At 38.1% G+C, this 24,086-nt stretch overlaps 1 protein-coding gene across 10 annotated transcripts in view; it reads right to left on the reverse strand.

Moving 5' to 3' along the window:
* The window catches only part of DLG2 (discs large MAGUK scaffold protein 2), a 1,818,644-nt gene that overhangs the window by 556,496 nt on the left and 1,238,062 nt on the right, over positions 1-24,086 (reverse strand). For 9 of the 10 annotated variants that reach the window (XM_078156955.1, XM_020993659.2, XM_078156957.1 and 6 more), the window contains one exon: positions 16,722-16,790. The exons of the other annotated variant lie outside the window; for it this stretch is intronic. In XM_078156955.1, coding sequence (XP_078013081.1) covers positions 16,722-16,790 — 69 coding nt within the window. The remainder of the gene's footprint in view (positions 1-16,721; positions 16,791-24,086) is intronic. 10 annotated transcript variants of the gene reach the window in all.

Genomic DNA, 24,086 nt, shown 5'->3' on the forward strand with positions numbered 1-24,086 from the left:
CCATTCATTCCAATAGGAAGTACTGAAGTACTTAGAATAGCACCTACAAGGACAGCTAGTCTGGTTAGATGCCTGAATACTCTGCCTTGGGAAGAGAAGATGAAAGAATTGGGGAAGTTCAACCTAAAGAATAGTGACTTAGAGGGGATATGACACTTGTCTTCGGGTATTTCAAGGTTGATCATGTGGAATAGAGATTAGACTTATTTGTCTTGGGTCTCAAGAGGGCAGATTGTGGTAAAATAGAAGTTGTAGGGGAAAATTTTTTTTTCTCCAATTGTGGAAAAAAATTAATTAGAGCTTTTCCCACCCCCCAAACAAATGGGTTTCCTTAGGTGACAGTGTTCTCCATTACTGGAAGTCTTCAAGTGAATGGTGGGCAGGTCACTTGTCAGGGATGTGGTATAGGAAATTCCTTACTATGGTACAATGGAAAGATCACACCGGCTCAAGAATCAGGAATACTTGGGTTAAAATCCTACTTTTGATATTTAACTATCAGTGCAACATTGGTCAAGTCAGTTAATGTCCCTAGGCCTCAGTTTCTTCATCTGTAAAATGAGACAGTTGAACTACATGGACATAGCTCTACCTCTGTGATCTTTTGATTCTATTTTGCCCGTGTCAAACCTCATCTGAAACAGTACATTTGGTTCTAGGTGCCACAGTTTAAGAAAAATAGTGAGGAGTTGGAGAATGTCCAGAGGAGGGCAACCAGGAATGATAAAAGGTCTTGAATTCATGTCATGTGAGCATCTGTAGAAGGAATTGGATTTGTTTAGCCCAAAGAAAAGAAGAATTAGAAGGAACATGGCAGTTGTCTTCAAGTATTTGAAGGACTGTCATACAGAGAAGGGATTAGGCCTCAGAAGGCAAAGCCAGAAGTAATGTGTAAAAGTTTCAAAATGGCAAATTTAAGCTTGATGTCAGAAAAAACTTCCTAACAATTAGAGTTGCCCCTAGAAGGAATGGATTGCCTCAAGAGATGGTGGGCTGGTTCCTCCAACTTGGAGGCCTTCAAGCAGAAATTAGACAATCATTTTCTGTGTTTGTTATAATGAAGATTCTTTTCTTGTATCAGTTGTAATTACCATCTGCTGAGGGTCCTTTCAACTTCCAAATTCTGTTATTCTGTGAAGTAGTGAACTGGTCTGGTGATGTTCACTTTTGAGTCTGCTAACATCTGTTTCAACAGCAGGTGGCATTCATCACCCAACTCCTAGGAAAGCTCGTTGGCTACCAAACTCACAGATTTAAGCTCCAGAAACATTTTGCTCTCATTCTGCTTTCTTAGCCTTATTTCAACACTGACAAATTGTTGGCGATCCCTAAAGCTCTATGTGACGGGACCTTTTATATTTCCTTTTTCACACGTGTAAAGAAGATACATAACAAAAGGGATGAATTTACCAGTAAGAGATGAAAGCAGGGAGACAGCCAGTAGAATGGAAATGGACCTGAGAAAGATATTGAAAGGAAATGAGGAGATAGCTTAGCCCAGGGAAAAAATGTAAAAGGCAAACTGATGTGCAAAAAAGCTGAGAGAAAAGAGGAGAGTGAAGCCTGAATGAGAAGGACAAGATGCAAATGGACAGAGAAAAGAGGGAGGGAGAGGAGAGGAGAAATGAGAAGAGAGGAGATGAGAGGATGAATGTGCTTAAGGGAGGTACCTGGGAGAAGTGGAAGAATGTGGCCCTTGCCTCCTGCTCTGGTTGGCTCTTTGTGAATGTCCTGACCTTCAGCCAGATTTATTTATCGTTGAATATTTATTATTTATTATTACTGGATATATTATTCAGTACCACCACCTTGGATATGAACTGAGGTTACTGAACTCACTTTGAATTAGAGTTGCCAAAAGGCCTCAATGTGAATGAGCCAGCTGACATTTTATCATAGGAGGTGTTTGGATTCCTATCAAGGTGCAATGTTGTGGCATTTGGAGGGGGGAGAGAAGTTTTACTTTTGGCAAAATCAAAATTGCTACTCTAGTGCACCAGGGCAAAGACCCTTTACAGAAACCTTTTTATCTACAGAGGGAGGCTGCCCCTTTTTATTAGACTCAAAGTAATTTATTGGTAATTGTTCACTGGATTTTTTAAAAAGTGAAATCTGATAAATACAGTTCACAGACAAGTCACACGAATCTTAGTACCTCTGAGAGTTGCCTAAATTCAATTAATTGCTCTTCTCTGAATTATTTTTCTCTTTTACTTAAACCTGCTTTTCAAACAAAATAAAGAAGCTGATAATCACCCTCTGAGTATTACTTGAAATTCATGCTGATACTCCCCACCACATTCTTCATTTAAGATCCAGTCCATCCTCTATCAAGCCACCCATGACATTTTCTTAAAGCATAGGACTAACCTTGTCTTTCCTCTCCCCAAAAAACGCCAGTGGATCCCTCAGGATCAAAAACAAAATCCTCTACTTGGCATCCAGAGCCCTTCCTAACCTTGCCTCCTCCTGCCTTTCTAGTCTTCTTACACCTTACTCCCTGCCAAGCACTCTTCAGTCCAGTGACATTGGCCTCTTACGCTGTTCCATGAACAAGACACTCCATCTCTCAGCTCTGGGTATTTTCACTGGCTGTGCCCTATGCCTGGAATGTTCTCCCTCTTCATCTCCATCTACTACCTTTTCTGATTTCCAGTCCAACTAAAATCCCATCTTCTACAGGAAGCCTTTCCCAGCCTCTCTTAATTCTAGTGCCTTCCCTTTCCTAAGTATTTTCCACTTATCCTGTATATAGCTTATTTGCATATATTCATTTGATTGCCTCCCCCATTAGATTATCAGCTCCTTGAGGGCAGGGACTGTCTTTTGCCTCTTTTTGTATCCCTAGTACCTAGCACAATGCCTGGCACATAGTAAGTGCTTAATAAATATTTACTGACTATCACCTTTCTGCTGATCTCACTAAAATACCTATAGCAAACACGGGGGGAAATGTAACAAAAGAAAGATAGGTATCAAAAGTTATAGGTCATAAATTTTGAGATGAATGGAACCTTAGATGCTAACCTTCAACCCTAGTTTTTTTGTTTTTTTTTTAGGTAATTAGGATCAAGTGACTTGCCTAGGGTCAAACAACTAGTAAATGTGAAGTGTTTGGTCTGAGGCTGCATTTGAACTCAGGTCCTCCTGACTTTAGGGCTGGTGCTCTATCCACTACGCCCCCTAGCTGCCCCAGCCTAAATCCTAGTTTTAAAGATAAAGAAACCAAGATACAAAGAGATAAAATGACATTTTTTAGGGTCATACAACTAGCAGGTATCTCAGGCAGTATCTGAACCCAGGGCCTTGTGATACCAATTCTAGTGCCTCATCCATTTGGATGAGTTGGGTTCATTAGAATCAGAACTTTACAGAATATCAGAAAGGAAACTCAGAGGCCATTTAGTCTAATGGACAAGAATTCTCTTGCTATATTTAGAACATTGACTCAGCAAATGGTCATCCAGCTTTTGGTTGAAGAACTCAAGTGATGGATGCTTGCTGTCTCTTGAATTTGTCTATTCTACTCTGGAGAGCTCCATCCCATATTACCTGCCCTCACCTCCATTAACTCTAGTTTCTTTGCAGCTTCCACACATTGTTCCTGTTCCTTCTGTTGGCAGACACAAATCTACTCTCTTTTCTACATAACAACCCATCAAATACCTGAATAGATAGATCATATCCCCTGACTTGAATTTTCTTTTGAAAAATTTCTTTTTATTCATTCATTTATTTAAATTTATTTTTAACATTCATTTTGATTTTCCAATTCTCTCCCTTCTTATGGCCCTTCCCTTGCCCATTGAGAAGGCAAGCAATACGATACCCATTATACATGATGAAGTCATGCAAAATACATTTCTATCTTGGCCATGTTATAAAAAAAGGCAGGAAAAATGAAAAAAGTGAAAACCAACATACTTCAATCTGCACTTAGAGTTCCTCAGTTCTCTCTCTGGAGGTAGGTAGCATTTTTCATCATGAATCCTTCAGAATTGTCTTGAATCATTGCATTGATCTGAGTAGCTAAGTCTTTCACAGTTGATCTTTAACAATAATGCTGTTATTGTGTACAATGTTCTTCTGGTTATGCTCAATCCTGAATCTTTTCTTAAGGCTTAATATGCTTAGTTACTCCAAAAAATCTTAACATGGAATGATCTCAAGGACCTTCATCAAACTACTTGCTCTCTTCTGGACACTCTCTAGGTTATTAATGTCTTTATCAAAGTAAGGAACCTAGAACTGTTTTTGATATTTCAGATGTGATCAGACTTGGGCAGATTCCCATGGAACTTGCATTTCCCTAATTAGCTTCCTAAAGTAACTCATTTAACCTGAAGCAAGCTTTTCATGTAAGTTTTAGTGAATGGTTTAAATAGAGAGGTAGTATTGCATGAGTGCTTTACTTAGAATCAAGAAGAGGGGTTCCTCTCTCTAATACTTTCTCATAGTGTTAGCATGGGCAAACTATCTAAGCTCTCTGAACCCTAGTTTCCTCATTTGTAAAACCAAAATAAGTCCATAGCACCTACCCCACAAAATCACTGTGAGGACCAAATGAGCTCAAATATGTATACAGCATTTCAAAACTTTAAAGATGCTAATGTACTAAGATGTAATCACATGAACTCATTCCATTTATTAGCACAGTAGGCCTCCCCCATATTGGGCCAATCAAATGAATTTATGATCTACAGCAGGGGATATTGACCTGGGATCTGTGAACTTAAAAAAAATTGATAACTGTACTTCAATGTCATTGGTTTCCTTTGTAATCCTAGGTATATTATTTCATGCATGTAAATTACTTTGAGAAGGGATTCAAAGGCTTCATTGACAAAGGGGTCAAAAACATAAAAAAAGTTAGGAACTCTTGCTAAGTGTCAGGTTTCAGAAAAAAACAAAACAAAACAGAACCCTGCCTGCCTGATCTCTCCAGAACTCTCTAGGTTCAAGGATGTCTCTTGAATTGCTCTAGTGCCCTGTGCTCTTTCCATTATACCACAGCCTACTTGCTCACTAAGCACTGTAAAAACAGAGGAGGTCAGTGGACATTTGGCAATAATTACATTGAAGTAATTCACACAGATGGCCCAACTGGAAAAGCCAATCATTAATTTGTTCAACCATGAAATTAAATAATTTATCGAGCACCTACTCAGTATGCTAGATACTATGGAAAACGTAGAGTTAACCCCCAAAGGAGGTAAAAGTCTTCTATGGGAAGAAAAGACAAGAATGAGAATAACTAAAATAATTGGCAAAGCATCATGAAAGATAATTCAAATGTAAAAAGTAAAAATCCAAAAATCCAAAGGGAAGAATGAATTGTCTAGTAGGAATGAATTAGCTGGATGCCTGATAAAGCTACACTTAGAATAAAAGTGAATCATGTAACATTACAGCTTGAAGGAACCTAGATAGAGTATTTTATTTTACAGATAGGGAAACAGAAGCCCAAGGGAGTGAAATTACTTGCTGAAGGTGACAAAAAAATCCCAGAATCTCAGAGCTGGAAGAGATGACCTCAGATATCATCCAGTCCAATGCATGCTTGAAATGGAATGTTCTCTACAATATTTATAGCCTTTATTTGAAGACCTACAGTGAAAAAGAACCCCTTATCTCCAGGGGCAATCCATTTCACTTTTGGATAGATTTAACCATTAGAAAATTTTTCCTTATATTGAGCTAAAATCTGATGCTCTGAAAGTTTTGCTCTGAATCCCTGTTTCATTAATAGTCCTTCAAATGCATGAAGAAATATTTTAATTCCAACTTCCTCTCCCATGTCCAAGCCTTCCCCTTTGCAAGTTAAAAAGCATCAGTTTCTTCAATTCGTATGTGGCATAAACTTCAGTATCACTCCCATGCTGGTTATCCTCCTCTGAATGTATTAAACCTAGTGAATGTGGCACTCAGGAAAGAATATCATTCTCTAGAATTAGCCTAACTAGAGAATGGAAGAATGGGGGTTTCACTTTCCTTATTGGAGGCACCTAATTTATTAAAATGTAGCCCAAATTTAAGTTAGATTTTTAGTCTTTGAAACACTATTGGTTCATATTCTTGGTCAACCCACTAAAACCCACAGAGCTTCCCTTTCCCCAAGACTTGCCTAGCATTACCTTTTGCATATTATATTTGTGCAGTTGTTTTTTTTTAAATCAAAGTGTAGGGTTTTACATTCCTTTGTATTAAATTTTGTCCATCCAAGAATCAAATAATTGAAATTTTATCATATTACATTTGACTCATTGTCTTACCCCATCTAAAAACCTTTTTTCTTTTCTTTTCTTATATGATGCCCACAAGAAACAACAATAACAACAACCACAATTAACAGCTAGCTTTTGTATAACACTTTAAGGTCTGTAAGATATTTTTAAAATTCAACCAAGCAGGTAGCATTTATTAAGCACCTAGTGGTGTGCCAGGCAGGATGCTAAGTGCTGAGAATAGAAAGAAAGCCAAAAGGCCGTCTCTGATCTTAAGAAGCTCACAATCTAATGTGGGAGATGATACATAAACAATTACGTACAAAATATATTATATGCATACATGCATATATATGTGAATGTACATCTATATATGACAAACTGGGCATGAGTACAATCAAATAATAAACATTTATTAAACACTTACTGTTTGCCAGGCACCATACTAAACAGTAGGGATATAAAAAGGGGCCAAACACGGTCCATGGTCCTCAAGGAGCTTACAATTTAGAAGCATTAAGAACTGGGAAATCCAGCAATCAATAAACATTTATTAAGTACCTAATATGTGCTAAGCATTGTGCTAAATGCTGAGGATACGAAAGAGGAAAGAGACAGTCCAGGTCCTCAAGGAATTCACAATCTAATGGGTGAGACAACATGTAAACAAATGCATACAAAGTAAGCTATATCCAAGATAAATAGGAAATAATCAACAGAGGAAATGTTTCTTGCAGAAGGTGTCATCATATACTTTACATTTATTACTTCATTTGATTGTTACAATAAGCCTGTGAGGTAAGTACAATTATTATACCCATTTTATAGATGAGGAAGCACAGACTGAGAAAGGTTAAGGTAGTTGCTGAGGGTTACCCAGCTATTAAGTGTCTGAGGCAGAATTCACACTTGGGTCTTCCTGACTCCAAGTCTAACATTCTATCCATCGGGCCTTCTTGATGCCTATCTTAATCAGTGTTTGTTGAACTGAACAGAATGTTTTGTCGTATAAATACAACTTAAGTAGGAAATCTATTGTTCTAGATGTGTTATCTTAAACTCCCTTTATTTCTAAGTAGCCTAAGTAGCTCCCTGTTCACAAAAGCATTAGGAAGTAGAGATTAAAATAACATTTTAGCTGTCAGCTGACGTCTTCTGTGCACTCAGCAGTGTAATGTGGTAATGGGGGTTCTGTTAAAGAGCCATTCTTCTACATACAAAGAAAAATGACTCCCTCACAATGTGTTGAGTAGCAATGATTACATGCTGTATTATGGCTTTACCTGGCAGGCAAGAGGAGACACACGGTACCAACTTTAGTGTTCTGGCTTCAGGTTGCAAGGGCTTAATAAATAGTCAGATTTATATCACCTTTGGTCAACTGGGCATTAAGTCACAGATGGTGCTTCTCTCTCCATTCCAGCTACCTTCATTTACACAGCACACATTCTGTTTAGCACAGAGGAACTGCCGACATTTTGAAGCGAGGGCACTAATAGTATAGTCAGAGACCACAGAATTTGGTCTCTGAGGGACATTAAGAATCACCTGCTCTAAATCCTTCACTTTGTAGGTGAGGAAAATGAAATTCAGAGAGGGGAAGAGACTTATACAAAGTCACACGGGTAATGATCGGCAAAGATAAGACTCAATGACCGGCAGCTATGTGACACTATGGGTAGGACAGAGCACCGGGCCTGGAGTTAAGAAGACTTGAATTCAAATCTGTCCTCAGATGCTTGCCAACGGTATGACCCTATGCAAATCTCTTAACCTCTGTCTGCCTCAATTTCCTCATATGTAAAATGGGAATAAAAATAGCAACTATATTATAGGATTGTTTTATGAGAACGAAATGAGATAGTATTTGTAAAGTACTTAGAATAGTGCCTAGCATATAATAGATGCTTAATAAAGGCCTGTTTCCTTTCTACCTCCCTCCCTCCCTTCCTTTCTTCTTTCCTTCCTTCTTTTCTCTCTCCCTTTCTTCTTTATAAATGCTTCTTTCTTCTACACCCCTCCCAAAAAAATCCCAAACCCACCTCTTCTCAAATGAGTCCAGTATTCTTTCCATGATACATTTTTTTTTGATTTGTATTTTTTTTAAACTTTGGTTTCCCTATCTCATCTAGGCTGGAGGTGTAGTGCCTTCTAATGGACCTGGTCCTACTCTAATGGGCTAAGGAGTTTTGACCTGCTCTGTTTCTGACTTGATCCTGTTCACAGCCCCAACCCCAATCTTCTTACCCCCACCCCTGTCTGGTAGCTTCTCCCTCCAAGCTAATGATGAACTTAGTTAAGACACTTGATTGGCTTAGCCTACTGCATCTCAGAACTGCAGAGCTCAAGATTCCACAATTACCAGCCTCTGCAATAACAGGAATTACAAGTGCATTCATCACTTTGACATTGTTCAAGCAAAAGCTGACTTCTGAAGATCTCAAAGCATGATCACTTGGTCTAAAGGAGTTAGTTTAGTGTAAGGGAAAGAACACCTATGCTGTGGACTTATTTTGCACTGGAGTTATGTGTATATATGTCTTATTCCCTTATGAGATTATAAACTCAATCAAGGTAGAGAGTTAATTCTATAAGGAAGGCAGAAAGGTGCAGTGCAAAGATCTCTGGATCTGGAATCAGAGGACTAATCAGAGGTTCAAATCTTGGCCTTGCTACTTCCTAGCTGCTGGTGACTTTAGGGTAAGTCACCAGCACCCTCAGTTTCCTCATCTGTAAAATGAAAGAGGTGCATTAGATGGCCTCCAAGAGCCTACTCTGTATCTGTCATCCTACAACTGCACATCACTCTCACACTTCTTGAATACACAATAAGGAATTAATAATAAATGCTTTAAAATATTTTTCGATTATTCTGAACTTGGTAAACATTCACAGATATGAACATTTCCTTGTAAAAGAAGAAGAGAGAAAGAGTAAATAAATACATGTTGAAGAAACTGAAGAACACTGGTCTATGAGTCAGGAGACCTGGGTTTCAGGCATGGATCTTCAGTTTACTAGCCAAGGTGACTTTGAAAAAAAGATAACTTTTACTCTATTCTAGGCCTCAATTTCCTCATTTATAAAATGAGAGGTTTATGTGTGACCATGGGCAAGTCACTTAACCCCATTGCCTAACCCCCCCAAAAATGAGAGGTTTGAACTAATAATAATGGTAGCACCCCATTTTCTTTCCCTGCAAAGTACAAATATCATTAAGGGCAACCGAGTGGTGCACTGGATAGAGTGATGGGCCTGGAATCAGGAAGACCTGAGTTGAAATACAGCCTCTGGTAAGTCATTTAACATTTACCTGCCTCTAGTTCCCCATCTATAGAACGGGGTTAATAGCAACCCTTAATTCCCTGGCTTGTTGTGAGGATAAAATGAGATAATATTCATAAAGTGCTTTGTAAGCCTTAAAAAGCTATATGAATGCTAGCTATTATTGTTGGTAGTGGTGTTATCTCTTTTTTTTTCTAGCCATTTTTCAGTTGTGTTTGACTCTTCATGATGCCGTTTGGGGTTTTCTTGGCAAAGATACGGGAGTGGCTTGCCATTTCATTCTCCAGCTCATTTTACGGATGAGGAAACTGAGGCAATGAGGGTTAAGTGATTTGCCCAGGGTCACATAGCTAGTAAGTGTCTGAGACAAGATTTGAACTCAGGAAGAAGAGTCTTCCCAACTTCAGGCCCAGCGCTCTATCCACTGTATCCCCTAGCTGTCCATGGTGTTCTTCCTGCCCTTCTGTAGATAAGGAAACTAAAATACTAAATAACTTAACCAGGGTCACATAACTAATACCCAGACATGTATTAATGTCCATGTAGCCCATGTAACCCATGTCTAATACTGAAATGCCATTTGAACCAATGGTTTCCTGACTCCAGATTCAGAATTATTTCACCTTTATTCTTTTGTCCCTTGGGACTAGTTATTCTCCCAAGTTCTTGGAGTTCTAACACTTCATGTTGATGCTTTAGGATTCTTTCCAGTGTTATCATTTTGTGAGTTTATAATTCCATATACAAATCTCACCTAAACCAACCCAAACAAATAATAATGATTTTTTTAAAATTAACTCTTTAGGGTTGGCAAAGAGCTTTACACACAATCCATTGCATCCTCACAACAACCCCTTGAACCTTATAAGATTATTATGCCCATTTTACAGATAAGAAAAAAGAGACCCAGAAAGGTTAAATGACTTGCTCTTTGTCACATAACTAATAAGTGTCAGAAGTGGAACATGAACCTAGTTTTCTCTTGATTCGCAGTCTTATCACAAAATCATATTGCCTCTAAGTCAAGTGGTTGTATATGCTATTGTGAGTGGTTTTCAAGGCTGGATATTCTACAGCCTATTTCAGTTTTTAATCCTGTTTACAGTTGAGAAGTTCTTGGTTATTTCCAACTAGACTTGGCTGTTGTAATTTAAATTCGATTACTTGGAATCTAAAAAGTGATTTAAATTTTTTTTTCTTCTAGCCCTCAAGGAGAACTGAGGAATAGGCTTGAGACATTCTAGAAAGATGGGAGGTTGCTGGAAGAGGAGGGAATGAAAACTCATCCAGCAGCATTCCTCACCGAGCTCCTTGAGGTCAAGGACTGCAGTTTTTTTTTTTTCATAACCTCAGCACTTAGCATAGTTCCTGGAACTTGGTAGGTATGTTATTAATGTATGTTAATGATGATAATGATCCCTTAGCATCCAGAATTATGCTCTGTATATTTTAGATGCTGAGTAACACAGATGATGATATCTTGGGAAAGAGCTCTTAAATCATCCAGTTCCAATACCAATAATGTTCCCAAACTACACAGGATTATAATTTGTCCATAATTTTTGTTTACTCTTCCCCTGACCCTCTTCACTTTCATCATAACTTTTTTAGATTAGAAGGATCAATACTGAAAACAAATGGAGGATATTATGAAAAAATTAATTTTGATCTCTAGCATATATTTTATATATATCTACATATATGTATGTATATGCATATACATGTACATCTATTGTCCTTAAAGTCAGTGTACTTTTAAGTGATTAAATATATATGTAAACATGTTGAATATGTATGAAATGCATAATATATATTTGAGATTAAACACATGTATTTATGTATAAATACATATATTTAATACATGTAAATACATGTGTATATATATATACACATATATACAAACATGCACATATACATATAAATACAGATATTTTTTTCCTTTTTTTTTCTTTTTAGGCAATTGGGGTTAAGTGACTTGCCCAGGGTCACACAGTTAGTAAGTATCAAGTGTTCAGTCTGAGGCCAGATTTGAACTCAGGTCCTCCTGACTTCAGGGCCGGTGCTCTATCTACTGTGCCACCTAGCTGCCCTGGATACTATTTTTTCTAATGACAATTCTGATTCTATTTCCCAATCCTATGTCTTTAGGACTATTTTAGAGATAAGAAAAATGAGACCCAGAGAGGTTGAATGACTTGCTCTTTGTCACACAACTAATAAGTGCTGGAAGTAGAACACGAACCTAGTCTTCCCTTGATTCTCATTCAACACACCGAAAAAGAACTCCATTGTTCAGTGGTATATTTAAGTGAGAACTGAAGGCTATCTCTGTAGGATTTATCCTTCTATTTTCATGTAAAATATAAATTCTCAGTAAGTGAATGAACCCAAATGATGACTTAGATTTGCTCCACCAATGAGGACTGCACTTGTTAAATTGCGATATGCTACACCAAAGGATAGCACAGAGATTGATTCCTGACTCCAACTTGGTATAATCAGTCATGAAATATTTTCTTAAGCTTCGTTAACTTTAAAACAAATGGTCTTTGATTTTTCTTTTTAATTAAGTGATCCTTCTACCCCCTAGCAGAAAATGAGTATAAATCTTGTATTTTACTAAAATCTTATTCAAAAGGAACCCTTGAGCCTGATGAATAAAGCATTATAAGATGTGCATGTGTGTATTAATCCCACAACAGTTTTAAAAAATTATGAATGTTTTTCAAGTATCTGATAAAAGAAGTCAGACAAAGCAAAACAGACCAATTAAGCTCCTTCCATGCTGCTGTTTTCATTAACCACATAGAGCTCTATGTACCATCCCATCAGTGTTAATAATTTTCTTCTTTCTTTTCCTAACTTAGATGCCTTAAAGGAAGAAAGATTTTAAAACTGTAGTAATAGCTCATTTCTTCTTCCTTTTTCTCCCTTGTCTTCCCCCCCCACCTCCAATTTGGCTCTCCCTTTTCTTTTTTCCCTTTAGCTCTCCCTTTTCTCTCACATCTATTTACACGACCCTCAAATTATAATTTTCCAGCTCTTTACTTTCCCCCTACTTCATTTACAAAAGCTCCAGACTTAATGGTAATTCAACAGGACATTACAGAGTCGTTGAATAGGAAGCAGTCATTTAGTCTGGAAACTCCATTCCCAGCAATCCTCACTGCCTGGTAGCCCTTTTTCTTGTGTTCCATGATACAGTGGGCTAAGAATAGGATTTCTTATGTTCCTTTTTCCCCTTTGCCATTTCTCAGACCATTTCTCTGCCAGTCAATATCCCCTCCTTCTTCGAATTTCACACCATCAATGTATACCATCTGGTTCAGATCCTTGTTGCCATTATCTGGCCTCCAGGTTACTCCTTTCTTTTCCATTTCCCCAGATCTTCCTTTCTCAAGATGACTCCACCTGGCTCAGACTCTTTCTTCAAATCAACCTCTTTCCTTTCTTTACACTTGGGTACATTAATATATGGGTAGAAAGGTAGTACAATGGAGAGAGCACCAAGCCTGGAGCCAGGAATATCTGAGTTCAAATCCAGCCTTATGCACTTATTTAGTGTGACCCCAGGTGAATCACTTAACCACTATTTGCCTCAGTTCATTTGTAAAATGGGGACACACTGGAGAAGGAAATGGCAAACAACTCCAGTATCTTTGCCAAGAAAACCATGTAGAGTCAGACATGACTAACAACACATCTATCTATCTATCTATCTATCTATCTATCTATCTATCTATCTATCTATCTATCTATCTATCTATCTATCTATCTATCTACTAATAAGCACATATTGTTATGAACCCTCAAACATCCAGGTTTCTTAGTTCACCAACTTGTTCAACTTCTAAAATCTATAATTTTGCCCTATCTCAGGACACTTCCAGGAACCCCTGACAATTACCTATAACCTCCGTGATATTGGACTTTGAAATTATCATCTCTGATCATAATCTCCTGCTTTCTATCTCTTCCTCTGCTTCACTCCCCTAAAACCTTTTCTTTATTCTCAACCTCCAGTTCATCCTTCCTTTTCTATTGTACCAGTCCTGCTATCTTTCCTTTCTCAACATCTTGACTACATAATAAATACACTATCTTCCACCCTTTGCCTTTTATTCTACCATTCTCCATGTCATGCCAGTCCTGGATCACTTCCAACATCTAGTTCATCTGCCCTGTACCTTGTAAACTTGATACAATGCCATCCCATGCCATTCCACACCTTCCAGAAAGGAGCCCCATCATTCATTCTCTCTCATTTTCATTTTGCTTTGCCTTCAAAATACTCAGATTTACCCTAACCTTAAAAAAATCTTCATTTGACCTTGCCATTTCTTCAAGTACTACCTTATATCTTTTTTTTTCCCCTTTCAATGGCAAGCTCCCAGATATAACTGTCTATTGCTACCTCCACTTCCTCATTACCTACTCACTTTCCAGTCCTTTCTACTTTCCAACCACACCACCAAACAAACAAACAAAAAAGCCCCTGCTCTCTTCAAGATTAGGAATGCTCTCTTAACTGACGAATCTGATAGTTTATTCTTTTGGTCAGTTCTCATCCTCCTTGACCTCTCTTCTATCTTTGACATTGTTCCAAACCTCCTTCTGGACTCCTCCCTTGACTTCTGTGAAAAGGCTAACTTCTTGTATTTCCTCCTACCAGTAAGGCTTCCCCATGTTCCCTTTCCAACTTGTTGAATAATTATTGATTTCCTTTCCCTTTAGCATGGGTTTTACCTAGGGCTCTGTCCCAGATTCTCTTTTTTCACTCTCTACATTTGATCTCTTAGAAATCTCTTAACTTTTCATGGATACAAGTATCTTTGTAAGTCAGGAGCACCCAGATCTTTTCATATACATCCATACAAAATACATATATACAAACATGCATATATACATATGCATACAAATATACACATATACATATATGTAAACAGTCAAGCAATAATGTTTTACTGCTGGATATTTTTCCTTGATATTCATATCTAAAATGTAATATATCCAAATATATAATAAATCCAAAAGGTAGCTGATTAGGTTCCTCTAAACATACATTTTCCTTATACTTCATTATTTCCATTGAGGACATAACCATCCTTTTAGATATCCAGGTATAAAACCTTGGAGGCATCCTTGACTACCTCTATACAATTAATTGTCAAGTCTTGCCAACTCTTGTACCATAACATCTCTTGTATCTTCCTCCTTAAAAATAGTAAGAGACAGTATTTATATATCACTTTAAAGTTTGCAAAGCTATTTACTAATATTATCTTATTTAACCTCATAGCAATCTTGAGGGATAGGCAATATTATTATGATCACTATTTTGAAGCTGAGGAAATTGAGGAAGACAGAGGTTAAGCAACTTATCTAGGTCATACATATAGTAAAGGTCTCAGGCTTACTTAGGAAGACTCAGGTCATTCTACCACACTTTAGCCACTGACCTCATTATCTCTCATATATATACTCTTGTAATAACCTCCTATTTGGTGTATTTGTTTTGTCTTGGTATTCTATCCTCTCAATAATCTCAAATTTATATATATATATATAAACACACACACACACACATATATACACATATACATATGTATATATATCTACACACACATACATACACACATACATGTATATATCTACACATACATATCTACACACATATGTATATATATCTACACACATACATATATCTACACACATATGCATACACACATACATATATATCCACACACATACATATATATACATACACACACACATATATAAAATTTAGATCAGACAAGGAACTTAGAAGTCACTGAGTCCAAGTCTCTCACTTTATAGATAATGAAATTGAGGCATAGAGATTAAGTGAATGACTTAGTCACACAGCTAGGAAGTATCTGAGGTAGGATTTGAACTCAGGTCTTCTTGACTCCCAGTCCAGTGGCCTGTCTACTATGTTATGCTACTATTCCTGAATCACAGGACTGATTATGCCATTTCCCTACTCAAAAATCTCCAGTGGCTCCCTGGGATAAAGTATAAAACTTTGAGCTTGGCATTTAAGGCCCCACAAGCTGGCTTCCTACCCTAATATAATTTTATCTCCCTTTTCACATTCCAGCCAAATGGGACTTCCAACTGTTTTATTAATTCCATACCCCATTTCCCATTTCCCAATCTCTGCACAGTTTGCATCTCATGTCCATCATGTATGCCTTCCTTATTTCTGCCTCTAAGAATTCTTACCTTGCTTCAGAGTTCAACTCAGTGGTCATCTATTCTGTGAAACCATCTACAATTTCCCCATTATCTAATGCTCATTCTGTCCTGAATATTCCTTGTACAATACTTATTTTTGTATATGTTATAGCTCCCTAGTGCAGGGGTTCCTAAACATTTTGGGGTCATGATCCCCTTTGGCAATCTGGTAAAGCCTATAGACCTTTTCTCAAAATTATGTTAAGTGCATAAAATAAAATGAATAAGATCACAAAGAGAAACCAATCATACTGACACAGTTTTCAAATCTTTTAGTTAAGATTAAGAACAACTGCTCTAGTAGAATGTAAGCTCCTTGAAGGCAGGAATGGTTTCATTTTTGTCTCTGTATCTTCATTTTCTAGCTAACTGGGATATAAGAGCAATTTAATAAATATTTGCCTAATTGATTCTAGTCAAACCTAGAATCCCAGGATTACAAAATAACACAATCTCAGAAGTTGAAAGGTGACTTCAAAGGTCATCTAAACCAACCCATAGCTGAAAACAAAGTCTTCTGTCACATTTTTGACAAGAAGTCATCCAGCCTCTTTGGGCATAATTCCAGATTGCTCTCCAAAAAAGTTGGATCAGTTCACAATTCCACCAACGATGAATAGTTATGGGTAGCTAACTACCTCTCGAGGAAACCCATTCTACTTCGGGTTCTGCCATGAATAATTAACTCAGTAGCCCTATTGGGATGAGTCTATTCAAAGATGGAATATTTCAAACACAAAGCATCTATCGGACAGTAGTGGGTGAATTAATAAGAAGAATCACCACTACTGATTTTAATTTGTTTAAAGCCCACCCTTGGGTTTGTGAGTAGTATTTATATCTGAGCGTCAAGCCCTCACAAGATGTGTCTGTCTGCCCTTCATGTGAGTAGCCCCGCCGTGCTCAGGATTGTGGAGTTCCCTCAGAATGGGAGCTCTGGAATGCTTTGCTTACCCCTCCAGGGAGATGGCTCGCTGCAGAGTCATTGAGGGCTGACGAGTCGTAGTGCTGTGCTGAGAGTGACTGTATGGAAAAAGAAAGGAGGGTGAAACCCACAAAAAAAAAATCTGATGAAAGCATCTTCACACATTCTACTTTCTGCTGTTATCATAAATGAAAGGGCAAGGACTTCACGTAACAAAATACCCACTGATATTTCTCCAGAGAGTGCTTTAAGGTTTGCAAAACACTTTCTTCCCATAAATCCTGTGAGGTGGGTAGTATAAACATTATTTGTTCAGTTTTACAGATCACAAGGGCATAAATTTGAAGATGGAAGGGACCCTAGAGAACCCTTCCCTCATTTTACTGATGGAGGAATAGAGGCCCCAGGAGGGGAAGAAAATTGACCAAAGTCACAAAGATAGCAAGCATCAGAGTTGGGGCTCCAATTCATGTTTCTCAGCGCCAGCTCTAAACACTCTTTATGTGATGCCATAAGGGCAGCTAGGTGACACAACAGATAGAGCACCAGGCCTGGAGTCAAAAGGACCTGAGTTCAAATGTGACCTCAGACACTTACTAGCTGTGTAACCCTGGGCAAGTCAGTAAGCCCTGTTTGACTCAGTTTCCACATCTGTTAAATAAGCTAGAGAAACAAATGGCAAACCGCTCTAGTATCTTCACCAAAAAAACTCCCGATGGGGTCATGAAGAGTCACACATGACTGAAAAATGACTTAAAATGATGCTGTAAGAAGTACTACCAATTATTTATGTTCAACCAATCAAATATAGCTTCATTCTTCTCATTTCACTGGAGACAGTGGGATTATAAATGCAGAGATGCAAGGGGCCTTAGAGGACATGTTGTCCAACCACTATCTTACAGATGAAGAAACTGAGGTTCAGGAGAGCAAGGTTTTGTATCCAGGTTAACTGATGCATAATTACCTTAATGGAACATTTTCTTGGATAATTCTCTTAATTTTTGTATAAAATTTGATTACAAAAAATGCCATCCAAAGATGAAGCATGAAATTATACATAAACGTGTAAAATAATGAATTAAGAAAATTGTGGGATTAAAAAAGCAATAGTATTTCAACTCCATATTGTGGATTGAGAGTGACTCTGAGGCATTATAAGCTATACTAGAGATACCAGAGATGCAAAAGTTTTAAAACCTGCTGCAAAGCTCAAAAAAATTGACTGTAAGTCTGATGATGGACTGCTGTTTCTCTACCATTTGCTGAACTACTGGTGAAAAGCTCATGATCAGAAGTTGAAGCCTAAGTCAGTAGAGGGAATTTCCACTCCACTGATGAAATGATGTATCTTTTAAAGTGTCAATGAAGAGGCATGACTGGCAAAGTGGGAAGAATGAAGCTATGTCTCATTAGAGCCAAAAACCTTTAAAGAAAATGAATTCTGCAGAAACTACTGGAAATGCTTATTATGGCATAGTAAAAACAATGCTATAGATCACATAATATCACAAGGTAACATTTTACTATTTGTGAGCTAAAAGCATAAACAAGTAGCTTGTGAAGCACTTCTTTCGCTCTCCTACCCAAAGTAAAAACAAATCTCTTCTACACTGTCTCTAATAGGCAGATAGTCATCTAGCCTTTGTTACAGAAGTAGAGTTTAGCAGAGAGGCAGGGTGATGAGGAAGATAGGGTGCTGGAATATAGTCAGGCCAGACCTGGCTTCAAATCCCATCTCTGAAATTCAAGCACATGACTTAACCATACTGACTCTCTTTCCCCATTTGTAAAATGGGCAAAATAAATAAGACTTGTCACACATACTTGACAATCATTACTCTGAGCATATATACATTGTATGTAAAGTACCTTGCAAACTTTAAAGTGCTATATAAATGTCTGCTATTGTTATTAACAAGGTAGTTTATTTTATTGTTGCATAGGAATGGTTCCTATATATGTATTTTCTGACCATCCACCTGAGTTCTGCTAGGACTACCTGCTGGGTTGTAAGTCCCTTGAGAACAGAGACCATATCCACTTAATTTTTTGTATCTCCCACAATACCTCTGGTAGTGCTTTGCCCACAGTAGGCATTCAATAATTGTTTGTAATTTGATTGCTTGTATCGGTTATAATTAATAATTAGTATGATATACTATGTATTGTCAATCAATCAATAATTATTTATATTTATAAGTACTTACTATGTGCCAAGCACAGTGCTAAGCTCTAGGAGTACCAAGAAAAAGGAAAAACAGTCCTTGCTCTCAGAGAGCTTATATTCTAATGGGAGAGACAACACGTACATATATAGGTATATACAAGGTTCATACAGAGTAGATGGAAGGTTGTTGTTGTTTGTCCTTCATTCTCAAAGAGGACCATGACATCAGGAAAGTGATATCATGACTTTCAAGTGAATTGGATTTTAGTGACGCAGGGCTATGCAAAGTTACCAGCCTCACTCTCTCCTCCACAGCCATCTGGGTCCAGTGGCAATATATAGATTAGGATGACTGGAGATGGCCCCGGATGCAGTGGGACACCTTGGTCTTTTTAAGCTAAGGTCTTTCCCAGATCTCAGTTTGTCTGAGGCAATGCCTATTCAGTGATTAAGGCTAGGTAAAAATGAGGCAAAGAATGGCCTCTTTGATCTAGTCAAAAAAAAAAAATCAATCTGGGAGGGGAACGCCTTCAGGGTTTCTAGCCAAAACAGAAGCAATTGCTATTTACACTCACTGTGAGCCACCAGAACCCAAACAATGACCCGGTAAGGCTTGGGCTGCAACCTATTGAGAGCCAGAGTGATTTGGGTTTAAGGCATGGTCCATAAAAAAAAGAAATCTAGCTTGTAAACCTCAAAATATCTTGCTAGGTTTCAGTGTTCAGGATGGAAGGTAACCTTAAAGGGGAAAGCATTATGAGATGTTTCTTCCTTAAAAACAATAATTATTTAAACAAGTTTAATCAGTCGATATTACATATGCCACAAAGATGTCATTGCTAAGGATAAAATAAATGGGTGTAAGAATATCCTAGTCTTAGTGTAAGGACCACATGTTAGCTAACAGCAGTTTTGTTTTTTCTGAAATAAGACCCAGAGAGGACAGGCAGAGATCAATGATTGATGATGACCTCTTTTTCATCTCCCATAACTTGCTTCATATCTCTCTAGTATTATTTTGTACAATGATTTTCTGTGTTTGTGTCTTTTCCCTTTACCAGGTTATAAACCCCACGAGTGGATAACAGGTGGCAAAGTGGATAGAGCACTGGGACTGGAGTCAGGAAGACTCATCTTCCTGAGTTCAAATCTGGCCTCAGACACATACTAGCTGTGTGACCCTGGGCAAGTCACTTAACCCTGTTTGCCTTAGTTTCCTCATCTGTAAAATGAACTGGAGAAGGAAATGGCAAACCACTCCAGTATCTTTGACAAGAAAACCTCAAATGGGGTCATGAAGAGACAGACGTGACTGAAACAACTGAACTACAACAACAAAGTCCATAAGGGCAAGAACTGTATTTTATTTAAATTTTTCTCTCTCCCCCACCTTCCCTTGCCCCCAGGCCTTACCCAGTGCTCTGCACACAGTAGATATCTAATTTAATAAAGTGTTCACTGAATGAAAACTGAAGGAAGGCCCCCAGCATATTGGATGTACCCTATGTAATGGCAAGCTTGTTGGACTCTAAGGACAAGAGGTGAACGGGATGGGCAAGGCATAAGTGGGCTGAATTCTGTCTCACTAGAAGGAATACCTCCATTAATGAAGCCTTGGAGCCAATGGAGTTCTTGAATAATGTTGAATGAATTACTACAGAATTCTGATTTATTTCACCAGTATTTTCCAGGCACACTTAATAAATACACTAATAGAAATGTTTAATAATTCTATTTTATTCAAATCTAATTTATGAAAAGATCATACTTTTAAAAATTATCAGTGACATTCATCAGTGACATGTAAATGTAAAAATGACAATTTCAAAAGAACATGTCACATGTTCATACTCCATATACAAAACCAACACAACTCTCTTAGTGTGCAAATTATTCTTTAGGAGTAAACTTAGAGTTCTGCAATATGAAATTACTCTTTCAACAGTGGTATTATATTATTGAGTCTTCTAGAGACCCTAAGCACAAGTAGCAAGGACAGGATATATTTTATTGTGACAAATGTGTTGGAACAGGCGGCCTGCATTTCAGTCCCAGATTTTCCAGTAACTAGCTGTGTGCCCTTGGGCCAATGTCTTTACCTCTTCCCTATCTGAAGCTCAGTTTCTTTATGTGAAAAATGATGGGCTGGGACAAAATGATCCTTCTAGTTCTAACCTGCTCTGTTTAGGAAAATAGAACCACAGATTTTGAGCTGGTCTCAGAAGTCATCTAGTCCAGGTGCCCAATTCGGCTGATGAGGAAACTAAGACCTAGGACCCAAGGTAATGAAGCTAGTTACAAAGCAGGGATTTGAACTGAGGTCATCTGATTCCTAATCAAATGGTCTTCCCAAGGCATCATGCTGCCTTTCATTATGTGACAAATCAAAAACCCAAGAGACAGAGTTTCTGGGTATATTATAATCAATTTTTAATTAGACTAGCTAATAATCAACAAATTGATGGCCAGTGGCTTCTCCCTGCAACCAAAACAAAAGACATGGAGAGCGTGAAAACTTTAAATAATCCTTGAAAGGGGAATTCTCTTAACAATTGAAAATCAATCCTGATTGGTGGATATTTAATGAGGAAATGGGCAAGATTACAGGGCTTCTTCAACTTTTTCTACTAATGACCCCTTCAACACTTCTTAAACTAGTGGTAAGTTTAGGAAGCACTGGAAATCTTCAGCTCCTTCTGCTGATAATGTGGCTTGATCATGAGACTCAGATGCCTCCAGCAATCTGGACAGGGGAATCTATCATACTCAGATGATGCTAGTTGGTTTTCTCCTTCATGAGCTGGGTCACCCTAAACTCTAATGGAGGGATACAAGGATAGGGGCTCATTTCCTCAGAGTAAGAACTAGTCCAGATAGCATTCTATTTACATGCCAAATAGAAGTAAGGTCTCCTACTTGCTCAAGATTGAAGAGCATGTACCTCATAGACTAAGACAATCTCAATCAGTCATGTCCTTCAGAGGCTGACCTTCCACAGGAGCTAGGCCTTAATAGAGAAACAGAGAAAAGCCTGGATCCTAATATAATAATTGGTTATTACTATAATAGAAAAATATTTTTTCTCAGTTAGGAAGAGGCAGGTTAATAGAACATTTATCAATGTTTACTATGTGCCACAGGCATAGTAACCATAGAATATTACAAATGGAAGGAAACATAGGAGCTCATTTCATCTAACCCTTTCTTTTCACAAATGATAGATCCATAATTTTAGAAGCATTTTTTTCTATTTTTCCATTCATGTTATTGGGCTTCTAGATTTTAGCCCAAAGAGGTACTATGTGACCAGGTATATACTTTATAGGTAAGTGCTAGGGGATCATTGTCTTCAGGTACTTTATACCTGTGGACCCCTGATGTTCAGATTCTGGCCCCTATGGATTGGTATGATCTTGACAGAAATGCAAGTTCTAACACTGGTCTCTGTAACAATTTAAGTAGGAAGCACAGGAGATACGTGAAGCAAAAGGCCCCAGGAGCCTCAGTGAGAGTAAGCTATAGTGAAAGTACTGTGATCAGCTCACACAACTGAATGGCATAGTATACCTTCTGAGACTACAAAAGGGAATGAAAAGTACAGCCTTTAAAGAGAAAATGTGTACCTGGGCAAGTCCCAAAGTCACAGCAATTGTCTCCTAAAATGAAGTGCTACCCACTCGCTAAGCAATGTTGACAGCTCATTCCAATAGCATAACACTCTTTTTTGTTCAAATCACAAGGCTGGTGGAAACTGGGGATCAGTTTTTTATTTAGTTCACTATAGGGTGAAGGTTTCAACAAGGAAACAACATAAGCTTTCTCATGGTGTCCAGTTATTTATTAAGCCAAGTGAAAGGGTACCATTAGAGCACATCCAAGAGAAATTCTAACTTAGAAGACGGAAGCAGGAGTCACAAGAGGGAAAAACAGGGCCCCTTGGAGGCAACCAAAGCCACATTAACCGCACAATCACAAGCAGTTAGGGGAATGTTAGTACCTGGTAAAAAGAGGGAGAGCCCAGGCAATGCCTATGGGATCATTTTTATTCTTCATTTCTTTTCCATGCAACCAATCAACTCCTAGAATTAAAAAGCCAGTGATGAAAGGAAACATGATGCTAGGGGTATATCAATGCACAGAGCTCAGCTCTGACATGCCATGGCAAATCATTACAGGATGGCTACTGTGCAATTTGTAGGCATAAGTTACAATGAATGTTGCAAAACTAAGGATTCCTTACCCAAAGTGGTCTGGGAATTCCAGTTGGCCTAAGCCCACGTGCCTGAGTCACTCCTGAGTCTATGTGCCTTTTTGGGTTCACCTGCTACTGGATCAGGCCTAAGGAAGGCAGCTTGTCCAATCTGGGAGGATACAGTCCTTTGGGTAGAGTACTGCATTTGTAGGTTGAAAGAGGACATGAATGGCTTTCCTAGGTTGGTTGGATTGGGAAGGGGATAAGAGTAGGGGGGAAGATTGTGATGAAACCTGGTCCTAGACTTCACTACTAGAATACCTTTTCGATAGTGTGTTCCTAAGCCTCTTGACACGCTTTGCAACTGGTGGCACAGGGGATAGAGTGAATAGAAAGCTGGGCCTGGAGTCAGAAGGATCTGAGGTCAAACTGGTTCTCAAATACCTACTAGTTATGTGACCCTAGACTGGCCATTTAACCTCTGTTTGCTTCAGTTTCCTCAACTGTAAAATGGGGATAACAGTATCTATCTTGCAGGGTTGTTGTGAAGATGGAATAAGATAATAGTTGTAAAAAGCACTTAGCCTAGTGCCTGGCACACAGTAGACATTATATAAATCCTCATTCCATTTCCCCTCCCTTTACCTCTTACATGAATCAATTCACAAAGACAAGAACAATTCCCTTATTTTCACTGTGCTAATCCTAAATGGAAAATCTATGTTAGCATCAGCTAGGACAGATGTGGCCCTGCCTTATTTTATGGATTTGGTGACATACTAAATTAAATTACCATGGACATGTCTGGGGGCTATTTTAAAAGATTAGGGGAAAGGAAGGTGTCTTTCCAATAAAAGCCCTATTAACTTTCTATTCATTTCAGTATAGAATAAAATAGACAGAGAGAACCACAAAGCCTACTTTTAAATAATTCTCTTATCTTTAAAATGAAAAAAAAAAAAGGTCCCAAACTGCTGTCTGTGGCAATGGTATTTGCTGAGTGATATCTGGCACACTCACTCTGTTAAATTA

The sequence above is a fragment of the Phascolarctos cinereus genome, unplaced genomic scaffold (assembly GCF_003287225.1).
Source record: "Phascolarctos cinereus isolate Bilbo 61053 unplaced genomic scaffold, phaCin_HiC Scaffold_726;HRSCAF=1367, whole genome shotgun sequence".
NCBI classification, from domain to species: domain Eukaryota; kingdom Metazoa; phylum Chordata; class Mammalia; order Diprotodontia; family Phascolarctidae; genus Phascolarctos; species Phascolarctos cinereus.